This window comes from Halyomorpha halys, unplaced genomic scaffold, assembly GCF_000696795.3.
Source record: "Halyomorpha halys isolate HHAL.00 unplaced genomic scaffold, Hhal_1.1 Scaffold1122.1, whole genome shotgun sequence".
Lineage (NCBI taxonomy): Eukaryota > Metazoa > Arthropoda > Insecta > Hemiptera > Pentatomidae > Halyomorpha > Halyomorpha halys.
The window spans coordinates 236977-250359 of NW_027115079.1; the positions used below are offsets into that span (position 1 = coordinate 236977).

At 34.3% G+C, this 13383-nt stretch overlaps 2 protein-coding genes across 2 annotated transcripts in view; both read left to right on the plus strand.

The window, feature by feature from the left end:
- LOC106688387 (uncharacterized) overlaps window positions 1–826 on the plus strand; it is a 10790-nt gene extending 9964 nt beyond the window's left edge. Inside the window, exon 7 of the mRNA XM_014432808.2 lies at window positions 607–826. Coding sequence (XP_014288294.1) covers window positions 607–762 — 156 coding nt within the window. The 3' untranslated portion in view covers window positions 763–826. The remainder of the gene's footprint in view (window positions 1–606) is intronic.
- Window positions 827–11536: 10710 nt separating this feature from the next.
- The window catches only part of LOC106688384 (uncharacterized), a 5399-nt gene continuing 3552 nt past the window's right edge, over window positions 11537–13383 (plus strand). The window contains exons 1-2 of the mRNA XM_067052170.1: window positions 11537–11630; window positions 12434–12497. Coding sequence (XP_066908271.1) covers window positions 11571–11630; window positions 12434–12497 — 124 coding nt within the window. The 5' untranslated portion in view covers window positions 11537–11570. The remainder of the gene's footprint in view (window positions 11631–12433; window positions 12498–13383) is intronic.

The following is a 13383-nucleotide window of genomic DNA, read 5'->3' on the forward strand; positions in this document are numbered from 1 at the left end:
CAGAAAATACTGAATTTTAGAGGTCTCTCTAAAAGGATGAGAGTGGTCATTTACAAAACCATCGTAAGGCCAATAGTGATCTATGGGGGAGAAACATGGACCTTGACAAGAAAAGCAGAACAGATGCTCAACTCCTGAGAGAGAAAGGTAATGAGAAGGATATGGGGAGGAGTCTTGGACAATGGAGTTTGGAGAAGAAGAAGGAATGAGGAACTGATAATTCTGTACGAGCAACACAGCATCGTAGCGCTAATTAAAAGAGCAAGATTAAGGTGGTTAGGAAACGTTGAGAGGATGCCCGATGAAAGGATACCCAAAAAGATGGTTTATGGCAAACCAGATGGAAAACAGAAAAGAGGACGTTTCCGGATCAGATGGCTGGATGATGTGGAGAAGGATTTGAAGCTCTTGAAGGTTGCCAGATGGGAGAAGAAAGCAAGAGACCGTGTAGATTGGTTGGCTGTTGTGGAGGAGGCCCGGGTTCTTGCAGGCAGTGTAGTGCCATAATAATAATTGGTATTTTGTATTGTGTAATCATATTGGTATTTTTTTAAAGACTGGTAATGACTTCCTTCATGAACTAATAAGTTTTTTGTATCATTTCAGATCATTACACCCAATAGACCACAATGCTTGGACGATTTGGCAAGCAAGTATGGCCAGACTTCGATGCACGTCTACTTCGTGAAAAGGCCTTGGGACATCTCATGCAACTGCTTTGATAAGCTTATCAACTTTCTTACCGACTGGATACCAATCTAATAATAATTATTAAATAGGATTGATTTTCTGTATGAAATAAATTAAATTTAATAGTACTAAGAAAGATATGATTTATTTCTGTTTGTTATAATTTTAATTTAAGGCCAGATATACCTATACGAATGAAATGAATGAAAAACATTATTTGTTATTTAAAACGGATCATTTAATATTAAACGATAGTGAAGTCATCGGGAGAATTGGAATATTTGATACTCCAGTATTTGGATTTGCTCCCGATTAAAATACAGATGTCTAAATAATCTTTTGATGGATTTCTATTTGGAAAGTATGTTATCTATTGAAAGAGGAGAGATAATATTAACTAATTACTAGCTCTAAAAGCCATACTGTTGTAAAAATTCAACTGAATAAATTTACGCCAAAATCTTTATACCAAATAGAAACAAAGATAATTACTGGTCAGATTTAGGTACCGGTACTCTATCTAAAAAGAGAATCTGAAACGGTTTAGGGTGAATAAAAAAAGTCTTTACATAAAACAGAAAGCTTAACTTTTAGTTCATTAACTGAAATTTCTGAATTGGGAGCACAAAACTTTTGTACAGCATTGTCTTTGAAAGGTGCAAGAAGCTAGTTTAGGATAACTCAAATAAATAGTTAATTATGTAATGTAATAATATTAAAAAAATATGATCTTATAAATTAAATGGAAGATTACCCACTTAACTTGTATAAGAAAATAAAAGCATGTTTATTATTGGCATCGGTTGCATACATAAGCCCGGTGGATATGCTGCAGCCGCCCGTATGCCCAGGTACGTACGGTAAACAGGGTTTAAAACCAAAATTAAAAAAAAAAATCTTGAGAAACTCAGTTTTCTTTAAAAATTGTGAATAAAAGTTACTCCATCTGTTTCAGAAATGGATCGGTTATAAAATTGCTTTACCAATTCACAAAGCTATACTTAATTAATTTGCCGTTCAAAATAATTCCCTAGGATTATTATTAATTTTAGGTGTTGCGGGCTTGGCGGTGTTCAGGCGGCTTTGACAGTTGCTAGCTTTGCTGGTCCTTGAGTTCACTTTCGTCTCCTTCGGACTGCACTACCTCAGACACTCTCTCTATAATCCCTCTTCGTTCTTACTCATTGGCCTTGCTTAGTTGGAGATGTTTTGCCTACTTCTTTACTGTTTAGCTGACCTCTCCTTTCGTTCTTTCTTGATGGAATTTTTGTCCTCCTCCTAATTTCTATTCAGCCATTTCATTGGCTAGTCAAGTTTTAGGGGCGGAATCACAGTGTTTGATGAAGACCTGAAACTCAGGTCGAAAGGTCGGCATAAAATAAATAAATATGGTTTTGTTTATTTATGTTGTTCTTTGCTGACCGCACCCCCCGACAAACTTCTCCAATCATTAATCTACTGTCAACTATCTACACCTCATTAACTAAAAATAAATTTAAACTACAAAAATCTCAATCTTTTTACTTCACTCCTTCATTTTTTTTTCAAACGTTCAATAATAAGGGGGTGAATAACATATCATAATAAATAAAGTAATAAGTAAATATCATAAAGATTTTTTTTCTTTAAGTAATATTTTTCTTCACCTCCTTAAAATCATTTGTTCAACTCCTCTCTCAAAAATATTCACTCTTCACTTTCATATATTTTTAACACCATAATTAAAGGTACTCTTGAGTAGCTAGTCCATGAAAAGTGAAAGTCCTATGGTACAAAGCAGGAATGAATTCTTGCAATCTGAAATAATGACTGAATTATTGAAAGTGAAATCTGTATCTTCAGATATTGACCTAAAACTATTTTATTTACATTCATAAAATATTTCTGGAAATAACATTAGTAATTCAGACTTAGTAAACTCTTTTTCTTTTTTTTATATTTATTTAAGTGTTTCGACCACACGGGTCATTTACACTTGATTTACAAATTCGATTACAATTGGCATGTTCATACATTAGAAATACAGATATAGTTGAAATTACAAAGTGATAAATTTACATACATACATGACATACAAAGACAGTTGAAATTACAAAGTGAGAAATTTACAATCACAATTACCATTACATGTTAACAATTACAAATTACACTTCACAAATTTATTACTGTTGTGGAGTCTTCTCTGATCATTTCCTGTACACATGAAGATAATCGGCGAGACTCCAGAGTAACCCAGTAAGAATGTGCCCAACAGCGAGATCACTTCAGCAGCTTCGACACATCGGTGCATCCTCCCTCCTTCATGAGATGATAATAGGTGAGTCGCGTATGGCCTATCCGAAGATGGGTTAATACATCTCTGTAGCAGATTCATGTTCCGGCCGGGTTTGATTAAATTTTATGGTAGAGGTTGGAATGATGTAGAAACTTAAAAAGTCTATCTATAGTATGTTTGTTATCCTGCAAGATGGAATGGAGATCATCAAGTATATTATATAAAGATTTGAGGGTGTTATAAGCTCGGCATTCTGTCAGAATGTGTTTGATTGTAAGTTCTGTTCCGCAAGTTTGGCATAACGGTGGAGGATCGCGGGCCATAAGGTAACCGTGGGTCAGGCGCGTGTCACCTATTCGAAGGCGCGTCAAAATCACCTCCTCTTTGCGCACATCTCTAGTTGATGATATCCAAGGGGATCCTTGTGTTTATTAACAGTGTTTACAGCTGACATCCCAACCCATCCTAACACTATTCTCACCACGTATGCCGATGACACATGCTTGTCAGTGAATTATGATCCTTCCATTGTATCTCAATCCCTCCAATCCCACATCACCATCCTTGAAGAATGGTGCCAAAACTGGAGGATTAAAATAAATTCCAATAAATCCCACCAAATCACATTTACCCTTCGTCGTAAACCTTCGTCTTCTCCCATAGTATCTTTTAATAATACCCCACTTATTCCTGTTGAGCAGATCCGTTACTTAGGACTAAATCTGGACAAACGACTGACATAGAATCGTCATACAAGACTGAAAAGCCAGGAAACTGCTCGTCGATTCCGACTATTACAACATTTACTAGACAAACGGTCCAACTTCCAATCCACAAAAGACTGATCTACATGACTATTATAAGGCCTATCTGGACATATGGAATTGAGCCCACTAAACCATCTAATTCCTCTCGAATCCAATCCTTACAGTCCAAAATCCTTAATGCTCCTTACTTTGCCACAAATCAAATCATCTATCAGGACCTCAATGTCTCCTATGTTCCTGATTTGGCCAGAACCATATACCAATTCTTCCATAATAAACTTCCCAAGCACCCAAACCAATTCGTTTCTAACCTGGCTTCTCCTTCACTACTTAATAATCCTCCCAGGCGTCTGAAAAGAAGATGGCCTCGAGATCATCTCCTTTAGAAGTGTTTTTGGAGTTCTATCAATAGGTAGATTCTCTACATGTTTGTATCATGTCATAATATCACTTACAGCAAATTTACTTGATGTGTATATATGTATACAGTTGTAAATAACAATAAATAAATTATAAAAAATTTAAAAAAAAAACCTATACATATACTTTTTAGTTGACAGTATGACCACCAACCTTTAACATCATTAACAGTATTTTCAACATTGATGCTACATTAATTTGGAATAGAATATAAAAGCAGAATGTAAATTTTAGTAAGCAGTTATATTTATTCCATGCTTTTCCAAAAGAAACATAATGTACTTATCTTAAAACTGTTAACATTGAATTTAGGCAATCTCTCAAGGCCCATTTAAAAATTAATCCTGAATAGTATTGTTACTGTGAATAGTACAGAAATACTTTTTTGAAACAAGGCAGAATTAATTTCAATCCCAATTAGATTGGCAAGTGAAAGTTTAATGATGTCTCTACCACATTTTTAGTTTAAAATTGTGGTTCAAATGCATTCAAAAGCACTTGTTAAAATTCCAAAAAAATGTTCCAGTTGGTATAATAAAAAAGCAGGCTTTTTTGGTGTTATATTCTATATATAAGAAACATACTTCAAGAATTTATCTAATTATTCAGCTATCTATCTAATGAAATAAATGTTTAATACTAGATATTGATTTAAATTGACATCACCAATGTATAAAAAGTAGTTTGATTACTAAGGTGTTGAAAAATAATAACTCATGTTCGAAAAATTAATGTACGTAATCCTAAAAGTTAATGCATTTACAATCAAAGATGTTAAACGAATTTGATAAATAGCTTAATTTTATAACTTGATAATCGGCTCGATTAACAAACAACTGCTGAGCTTATCATATCTAAAAATTCTTTTACAAAGGAAAGAATCACTCAACCACTTGAATTGAAATTGTCATTTCAAATGCTAAACATAAAAACCCTACCTACCACATTCCTACAATATTGTTATCTCCCTATCCTAACCGTGATAGAATATTCAATAATCTAATTAGTTTTATGTATTAAAGACACAAGCATAACTACAGCTTCAAATGTCCTTCACCTAGGAATAGGTGCGTAGCGCACAAGTGTTTTCAACTGTTTATACGTCATCAAATGTTTACTTTAGGTGTGTAAAATACGTAGCAGTTGCCTATTAATTGTCTATGAATGGATATTGCAAATTCATGCAACATTTCCGTCAACTACAAAATGTTTTGTAAAACGTAATTATCGTCTTCCATATATCTGTTTAAGTTGTTTTTTTTGTACACTGAATATTTAAAATCATATTTGTTTTCTTATAATTATTTTTGTTTAACGATTCATATCATTGGTTAGTATTCAAATAAATACAAAGGTATTTTAGCATTCAAATAATTACGATTTTTATGATCAATCTTAAAATATTTTTTCAAAATTTTATCTTTTTTTTCACTATATTGAATTTGTAATAACACGTTTCGTTTAAATCAATTTTCAGAAAACTGATGCTGAACTACTATTTTATTTATTAACATTTGTTTCATCGCTGATTTAAGGGAACCATATCCGCTAAATATAATTCAAGTTATAGCATAACTTGTGTAAGTAAGGCTTAGTAACGAGCAGATCTCTAAAATGTTAATAAACACTGAACCGACGGGTAGATCGAAACGTAGATGGAAGGATTGCGTTAGGGGTAGTTTGGTGGAATTCGGTTTGTAGGGGCAACACTGAAAGGAAGTATGTAGAGAGCAATTGGTGGTATCGGCATCGAACCTTTGTGTTCGTTAGGCCTTTATTATAATTATTATTATTATCATTTGTTTTTAAAAAATAAATTATAGTTGAAAAACAATATGGCCAAAATTTTCACTCGGTGAGTAGTATATTTAGAGCTAACCAAAGAAAGAAAAGAATATTGAAACCTTTTTCAACCATTTTTCACTGAGTGTTGTGAGTGGAACTAATCTCCACAAAGACAAGCATTGATTTCTTTTTCCATTATAAGAGTGTTATTGACAGAATAAAACTGCTAAAACAACCTACATCCTAAAATGTATTTTTTTAATTTTTAATCACAAATTTCGTTTGATATCAATTTTCAGAAAATTGATTTTTATTTATTAGTATTATTATTTGTTTTTAAAGAACACAAAACAATATGGAAAAAACTTTTCACTCACTGTGCAGTATATTTCGAGTTATCCAAAGCAAGAAAAGAATATTGAAACCTTTTTTAGAAAGGTTTCAAATTCAATTGTGTTGAAAAATATTAATTTTTTCAGATTTTTGGCCATTGATTTTTTTAAAATTCAAAATAACGGCCAGAAAATGCATTTTCTCATATAGATTTTTCTTTAGTATGTGAAAGAAATGCTATAGCCCCAATAGTTAGATCTACGAAAGGATTCAATATTTTTTTCTTGCTTTGATTAGCTCTAAACATACTGCGTACTGAGTGAATAGCGAAAAGTTGTGGTCGTCTTGTATTCCACCTAGCTCAAAAACAAAAATGAAATAATATATTTAAGGTGGGTATATGCCTGGGACGTGACAGCAGCTTTTTCGCTTAGAGTGAATCACTAGGAAGTAATACTTTATAGAATTGATTTTTATAATTTTTTTTTTTATTTTCTCCATAACAGCTCGATTTTGATTAATCTAGGTGATTTAATGAAAAAAATAAATTGGTATTTAGTATCAGATAGGTTTTACCTTTATTAAAACAGTCTAATAGGATTTAAAGGCCGAATTTTCAATCTGTTTAAAGTACCTTTAATTTTATTAATTACAAAAAAAAAAAACAGTTCTCAATGTTTAGCATTAAGAAATAATGGATAAATACAAAATATTAAAGAATTTAATAAATAACTAAAGGAGTAAATGAGAAAAACAAACAGTTGACATATCCGATTCGAAAAGGAAAAGCCGAGACCACAGAATTTGCATTACGGCTCCATTAAATTTGTGTTAATTTTTTTGTTAAGCTGTAGTATGCTTTACATTTTTAAATTTATATTTGTTATTACAACCTCGAGAATCCTTTAAGAATAGAAATATATATATATAATTTTAGCTTTCCCAGGTTTTTAAATTGAAAACCACTAAAATCGGGCTAAGTTCAAAACAAGTCTACTAATCTACATACAACTTGGGGGCATTGGTAGGTTAGTAAGTAGAAAGTTTTGAGTATAAAATGACTTAGGTACCTGTATGCATTGTTGATGTATTGGAAAATGAATTATACACAAAAAGAACAAGGATTAGATTAAGATGAATACGTAATACAATATAAAAAAAAATATTCATCCTATGATATATGCCCCTTATAATTGATGAGAATATTTATAGGAAAATGGTACATTGGCCAAAATAGTCAATCATTTAACATATTCCTTTCATTAAAAAAATAAATAATCTACAGAAATATTCTATATACTGCAATATTTTTTCGGTCGATCCGGAAGAACATTTGCACACGAACCGGATTTCTATCGGCCGGTTAGCTTCTGTGCCTTTTAAATAATTTTCCTTGGTCCTCTAGTTTCCAACTTGAACAGAACTTGAAGCGCCTGATTATAGTGTGGCTTTAGTACCGTCGTATACGGAAATGATGTAGTAACCGTTGTCACTGGGTGCATCCCAAGAACAAAAATCGAGTAAAGCAACCATTCTTACAGCTCTGTTAAAACAATAACAGATAGATGATTATTTTTTTTTTAAACTTATAGGTTTAGGAAGTCAACGGTATCCTTTGGCGATTTCGATATATGAATATATTCTCTATCGGCAACGCACTAACATACGAGAAGAGAACGCTCTGTTTTTAGTTTAAAAATCAAGCTCCTTTGAAACGTTAGAGAATGCATAATTACTGACATAATTTTCAAATTTCCTCAGACTAAAAATGAAATTGAGAACATGCTAATATAAAGACGAGTACAAATTACAAAGTTGAAAGTAAAAGAAATCAACTCTGAAAATTCTCTATCCTATTCACGAATTAAAATTATTAATTAGCGCTAACGCGCTAGTTTATTAACTAACGCCTTCTAGCCCTCTCTTCCTCTCTCAACCTCTTGAGGACTACTGTGGTGAATCTCTTCACTGCGTTCCAATGCTGGTCTGATAGTAGCATATGGCTCATCACGTTCACTGGTGTGACGTGTCTCTCCAATTCACTTCATTCTGCTGCAAAGCGAATGCAAGTGAAAAACACGTGCTCCGCGGTTTCCTCGACAGTCTGACATCCAGGGCATTTTGCGGTGTTGTCCAGTTTGAAGCGGTACTGGTAGGCTCTAAAGCATCCATGTCCGGTCAACAATTGGATTATGTAAAAATCCACCTCACCATGCTGGGACCATACCACTTGCCCACTTCGGGTATTAACCTGTGAGTTCACCTCCCGGAATCTGCAGTCTCCCAACGCTGCTGCCACTTGTCAATGGTTATTTTTCACTCTTCTTCTCTGGAAAAGTGCAAGCGTCGTCCATAGGGTCTGCTTCTTTCTTCAACAAGGAGTTCCACAGGTGGCATTCGAGCTATCACGCACACCACTTCGTAGGAAACAGTTCGAAAAGCGCTAACTGTCCTTAAACAAACTCTGCGATTAACTGAAACCATCTGTCTCCTGTATTATTTGGTAACCATCGCTTCTTTCCAAATCGGGGCTGCATATAACATAATGGAGGGGACAACAGTAGCCAGAAGCCTTCGCATACTTTCTTTGGGACCACCGACGTTTGGCATAAGGCGTGACAAAAAGGATGCTACTTTAGCAGATTTAGCGCTAATATACTCTGCATGAACATTAAAGCGGAGACGTGCATCGATCATGACTCCTAGGTATTTTAAGCTAGACTGGGAACGAATTACGTGCCTACCAACCGTGACAGTGATAGACTCAGTCTGCTTCCTGCTAGTTACTAGGAGAACCTCGGTCTTGTGATCTGCAAGTTGTAGGCCTACCGAAGACACCCAACCACGGACCGTAGCAACAGCCTGGTTAGCGATGAGGGTAACTTCTTCCAAGTACTTCGCCGCCACTACAACTGCAACGTCATCTGCGAATCCCATAACTGTGGCTCCCTCCGGCATTGTCAATTTGAAGATTGCGTCATACATGCGTTCCACAGAAGAGGCCCTAATACCGAGCCCTGTGGGACACCACCAGTCACCTCATATCTTCTTTGCCCAATGTCTAAAAAGTAGAACAGAACTCTATCTTTGAAGTAGTTTGTAAGAACTCTCATAAGATAGGCTGGTACCGCCATAGTCCGAAAGGCATCTATTATACAGGTCCATTTTGCAGTGTTAAAGGCATTCTTAACGTCTAGCGTGATGATTGCTGCATAACACTTAGCACCTCTCCTCCACCTTGCTCCTGCAATTGCTGTGCATGCCATTTCGACTACCAATCCAACAGCATCTATTGTGTATCGCTCTTTACGAAATCCGAATTAAGCCCGCGAGAGGCCATTAACTCCCTCCGTGAATTCTTGTAACCTGAGGGAAAGGATTTTCTCGAATGCCTTACCCATAGTATCCAATAAGCAAATTGAAGATAGGTTGACGGGTCTTCCAGTCTTCCCTTACTCTTTGGAATAAGTACGAGGCGCTGTCTCTTCCAAGGTTTCGGGATTGAGCCTTCACGAATACAAGAACTGAAGAGATCAATGAAAATATCTGGCCTTTTCCTGAGAGTCACCTTCAGAGGCACAATCGGAATTCCATCCAATCCTGGTGCCTTGCTATGTTGTAGGTCCGAGGCGATGTCCTCTACCTCTTCCTGCGTGATTTGTGGAAAATCCGTTATATATGTATTGTTTATACATTCAGTTGAATTCGCCTGTTCAGAGAATAGTGTTCTGACAAAATCTGACGCGCCTTTTCCTCGGCAGACCCTTTCAATTCATACTCGTCCTCAAGCATTAAAGTTAACGCGGCGCCATCGAAAGTCTTCGTGTTCCAGCTGTTGGTTCTCCATCGAAAACTGTTCTTTCTTGTAGGCGTATCTAGTGTGATCAATATAGCCTGGTGATCACTGTTTGTATAAAATCCACAAACATTCCAAGTTGCGATCCCGTGCAGGCGACCACTCACAAACGTCAAATCAATGATGGATGATCTTCCTGCTCTTGTGAACATCGGGTTTGTTCCGGTGTTCATTAGGAGCATATCACTCATTTGTGCGAAAGCTTCGAGGAGAACTTCACCACGTCGATTTGTTAACCTACTTCCCCATTCAGTTGCTCATGCGTTGAAATCACCTGCTATGATAGCTGGCTTATGGCAACTAGCCTCTAAGACAATGCGATCCAACAAATTAGCAAAGTCTTCTATTGTGATGCTGGGATAGGCGTAGCAGCTAAAGATGTACACGTCATTGATCTTCGCTCATACAAAGTCGGAGTGCAATGTAGTATTCACTTCCTGAATAGGTTGGTAATTACAGGCCCACACAGCAGCTTTACCACTCACATCGGATACCCACGAGTTTCCATCTAGATTTTTATATTGTTCGCAGAGTATAGCGACGTCGATGTGCTGTTTCCGTACTGTTTGGTATAGGAGATCTTGTGCAGCTTCACAATGGTTCACAACAGCTTCACAATGATTCAGTTGAAGTATTCTCATCTGCGATGTTGTTGGACTTGCACCATTGTTGGAGTAAAAGGTCGCCTTTATTAATTTTTCGGACCTTTGTAATTGATGAAACCATTTCCACCATCGCCGAATCTTCTCTCACCTTTTGTAGGACATCTCAGTAGCACTGGCTTTCCGGTATTTTTACTATGACTGCAGCTGGCCTCGGTTGCTTAGGGCGAGGTTTCTTCCTCGATCTCTTCTGCACTTCTTGCCTTAGCTCCTCCTGCTGCCTGTTCTCCACGCTGAACTGTAAAAGATCTCTGAGGGTGATCTGCATTATGATGCACCACTGGTGCATTGGGTTGTGCAGTTTTCTTCTTGTTTGCAGTGTTTTTCCTTTTATCGCCTGTTAAAGAAGGTATGGTTACTGTTCCTTCTGATTTAACACCATTCTTCCTAGGTGGACTTACCTCCTTCGTTTGGGTGTGGCCGTCTGCAGTTTCTATAGGGAGTGCAGCTGTTTCTAACTTTATATATATATATATATATGTATGTGTGTATGTGTGTGTCCTTAGGATGACTATCCCAGAAATTTTGTCAAAAAAGTTTAGCATCATAGAAAATATGGCTCACATGACAGAGGATTAACAGCCGGAAATAAATCTGATGTAGATAAAAGAAGGCGATGAATATAAAATTATCATTTTTAAATAGCAAGCTTATTAACTAATTAGGACATCAATAGCAATTTTAGGTGTAAATAAATTTCCTCCTATTATTTCAACGATTGTGTAAATTATGCTAGCTAATATTTGCAAACTGTCAATGGTGGGAGAATCACTACTTATATCATGGAAGATTTCATTTGTTCTATATCAACAATTGAGATGGGAGTCAACACAGCTTGTAAAGTAAGCATCTCATCTGCACTCACTATGTGCTGTGTGTTAGATTTTAGTAATGTTATTTCTTAGGTTTTTAAATTACTTAACGTTCTCTTTAGTTTTAAAGTAATGTAATAATTATAAAATAAGTTATAAATAATTATTAAATAAGTTATAATTAATGGGCTTCTGAAATGCAGAGAAAAAGAAAAAAGTGAAAAAAAAAAAGTATTATCTATGTAAACAAGTATGTTTATGAAGTTATAATTAATTATACTATAAGTAATAATAATAAAAATTATTTATTAGTTTTTAATATGATATATAGTAATTATTTGTTTCAGAGTGGTTAGCATCAATTAAAACACAATTTTCTTTGACCCTTTTACTTTCAACTTTTATTCTGCGACGTTTCGGCCCTTAGGCCATTATCAAGGAAACAACATAAAATAGTCAGGTTATTAACATTTACTTCGCTCATATGTAACATTGATATTTCTTCTTATAATTGAATTGTAACGTTCATTAATATAGATTTTTCCGATGCAGGCTGATTGCCTCAGCCAACAATTCTTAAAAACAAAAGTATTTATCAAAATAATGTCACAATAGTTTCTTTTAAAATTTTATAAAATAGCGTATTACATACAAAATTACAAAAATCTAGATTAGGTCAACATCGAAGAATAAAAACCGAGTTGAGAGTCAAAAGAATAAAAAAAAAATGCGTTTTAAGAAAAGTATTTAATTATGCTTGAAAATTAGATTACTGATATAATTTATTATTCATAAAGATTATTGAAATAAAATAATATTGATATGTCTTATAGATTTTGGCACTAGTGTGCTTCATCCAGGTGTGTGCAGGTGCTAAAAAATGGGAAGAGCTTAGTGGTTAGTATCATTGAAATTAATTGATTTTATCAATAGTATATTAAACAATTGACTTCGTTAATTTTCAATTCTCATTCTTAACCGCTTACATACAATACGAAAAATATATAGCACAGACAAAAAAAATCTAATTATGAATCAATAAAAAAAATATAAAATATATTGATTGCAGCACGCTACAATATAATAATATTATTTCTTGATGTTTTAAAATAATCCAAATATATAAAATTCAGATATTTTAAATAAACTTCCTGTTCTATGGCAATAAAAAAATTAACAAACTTTTCAATATTTCAGTGTATGAAATTAAACAAATTCGATTGGTGGTAAACTGTAATGATACTCATTTATAAGCATTATTTATTTATTAATCAGAGGATGTTTATGTTACAGTTTGTTTTAGATCAAATTCTAATTTAGCTCAAAACTATATTACCAATAAAGCAATACCAAGAATTAATAACTTTATAATTCTTTTTCTTCTTATTTTCAATTGGAAGTATATCATTTACATTTGATTTGGTAGTGAATCATTTCTTTATTAGAAATTTTCCTTTATATATTATCGAATATCCCCTTGCAGCGTTTCAGAGCTAATTCTACTGTTTCATCCTCAGGCATCTATCATAAATTATCATTCAAAACAAGCTTTCATCCAATATTAATTAACATTAAACGCATTTTTAAATAATAATTATTTTTATTTATTGATAATCTTTTGATTTACTGTTATTAATATGTACTTTATGAGGTTCTTGAGGATAACTCAATTAGACAAATATATTGAGGCGACTTTTCGCAACTTTGTTGTTTGCATAATCATGCCCTACAATGAAATTGAAATTTAAATATTGTACATTTGATTCTTGTTTGATAGCCTGAT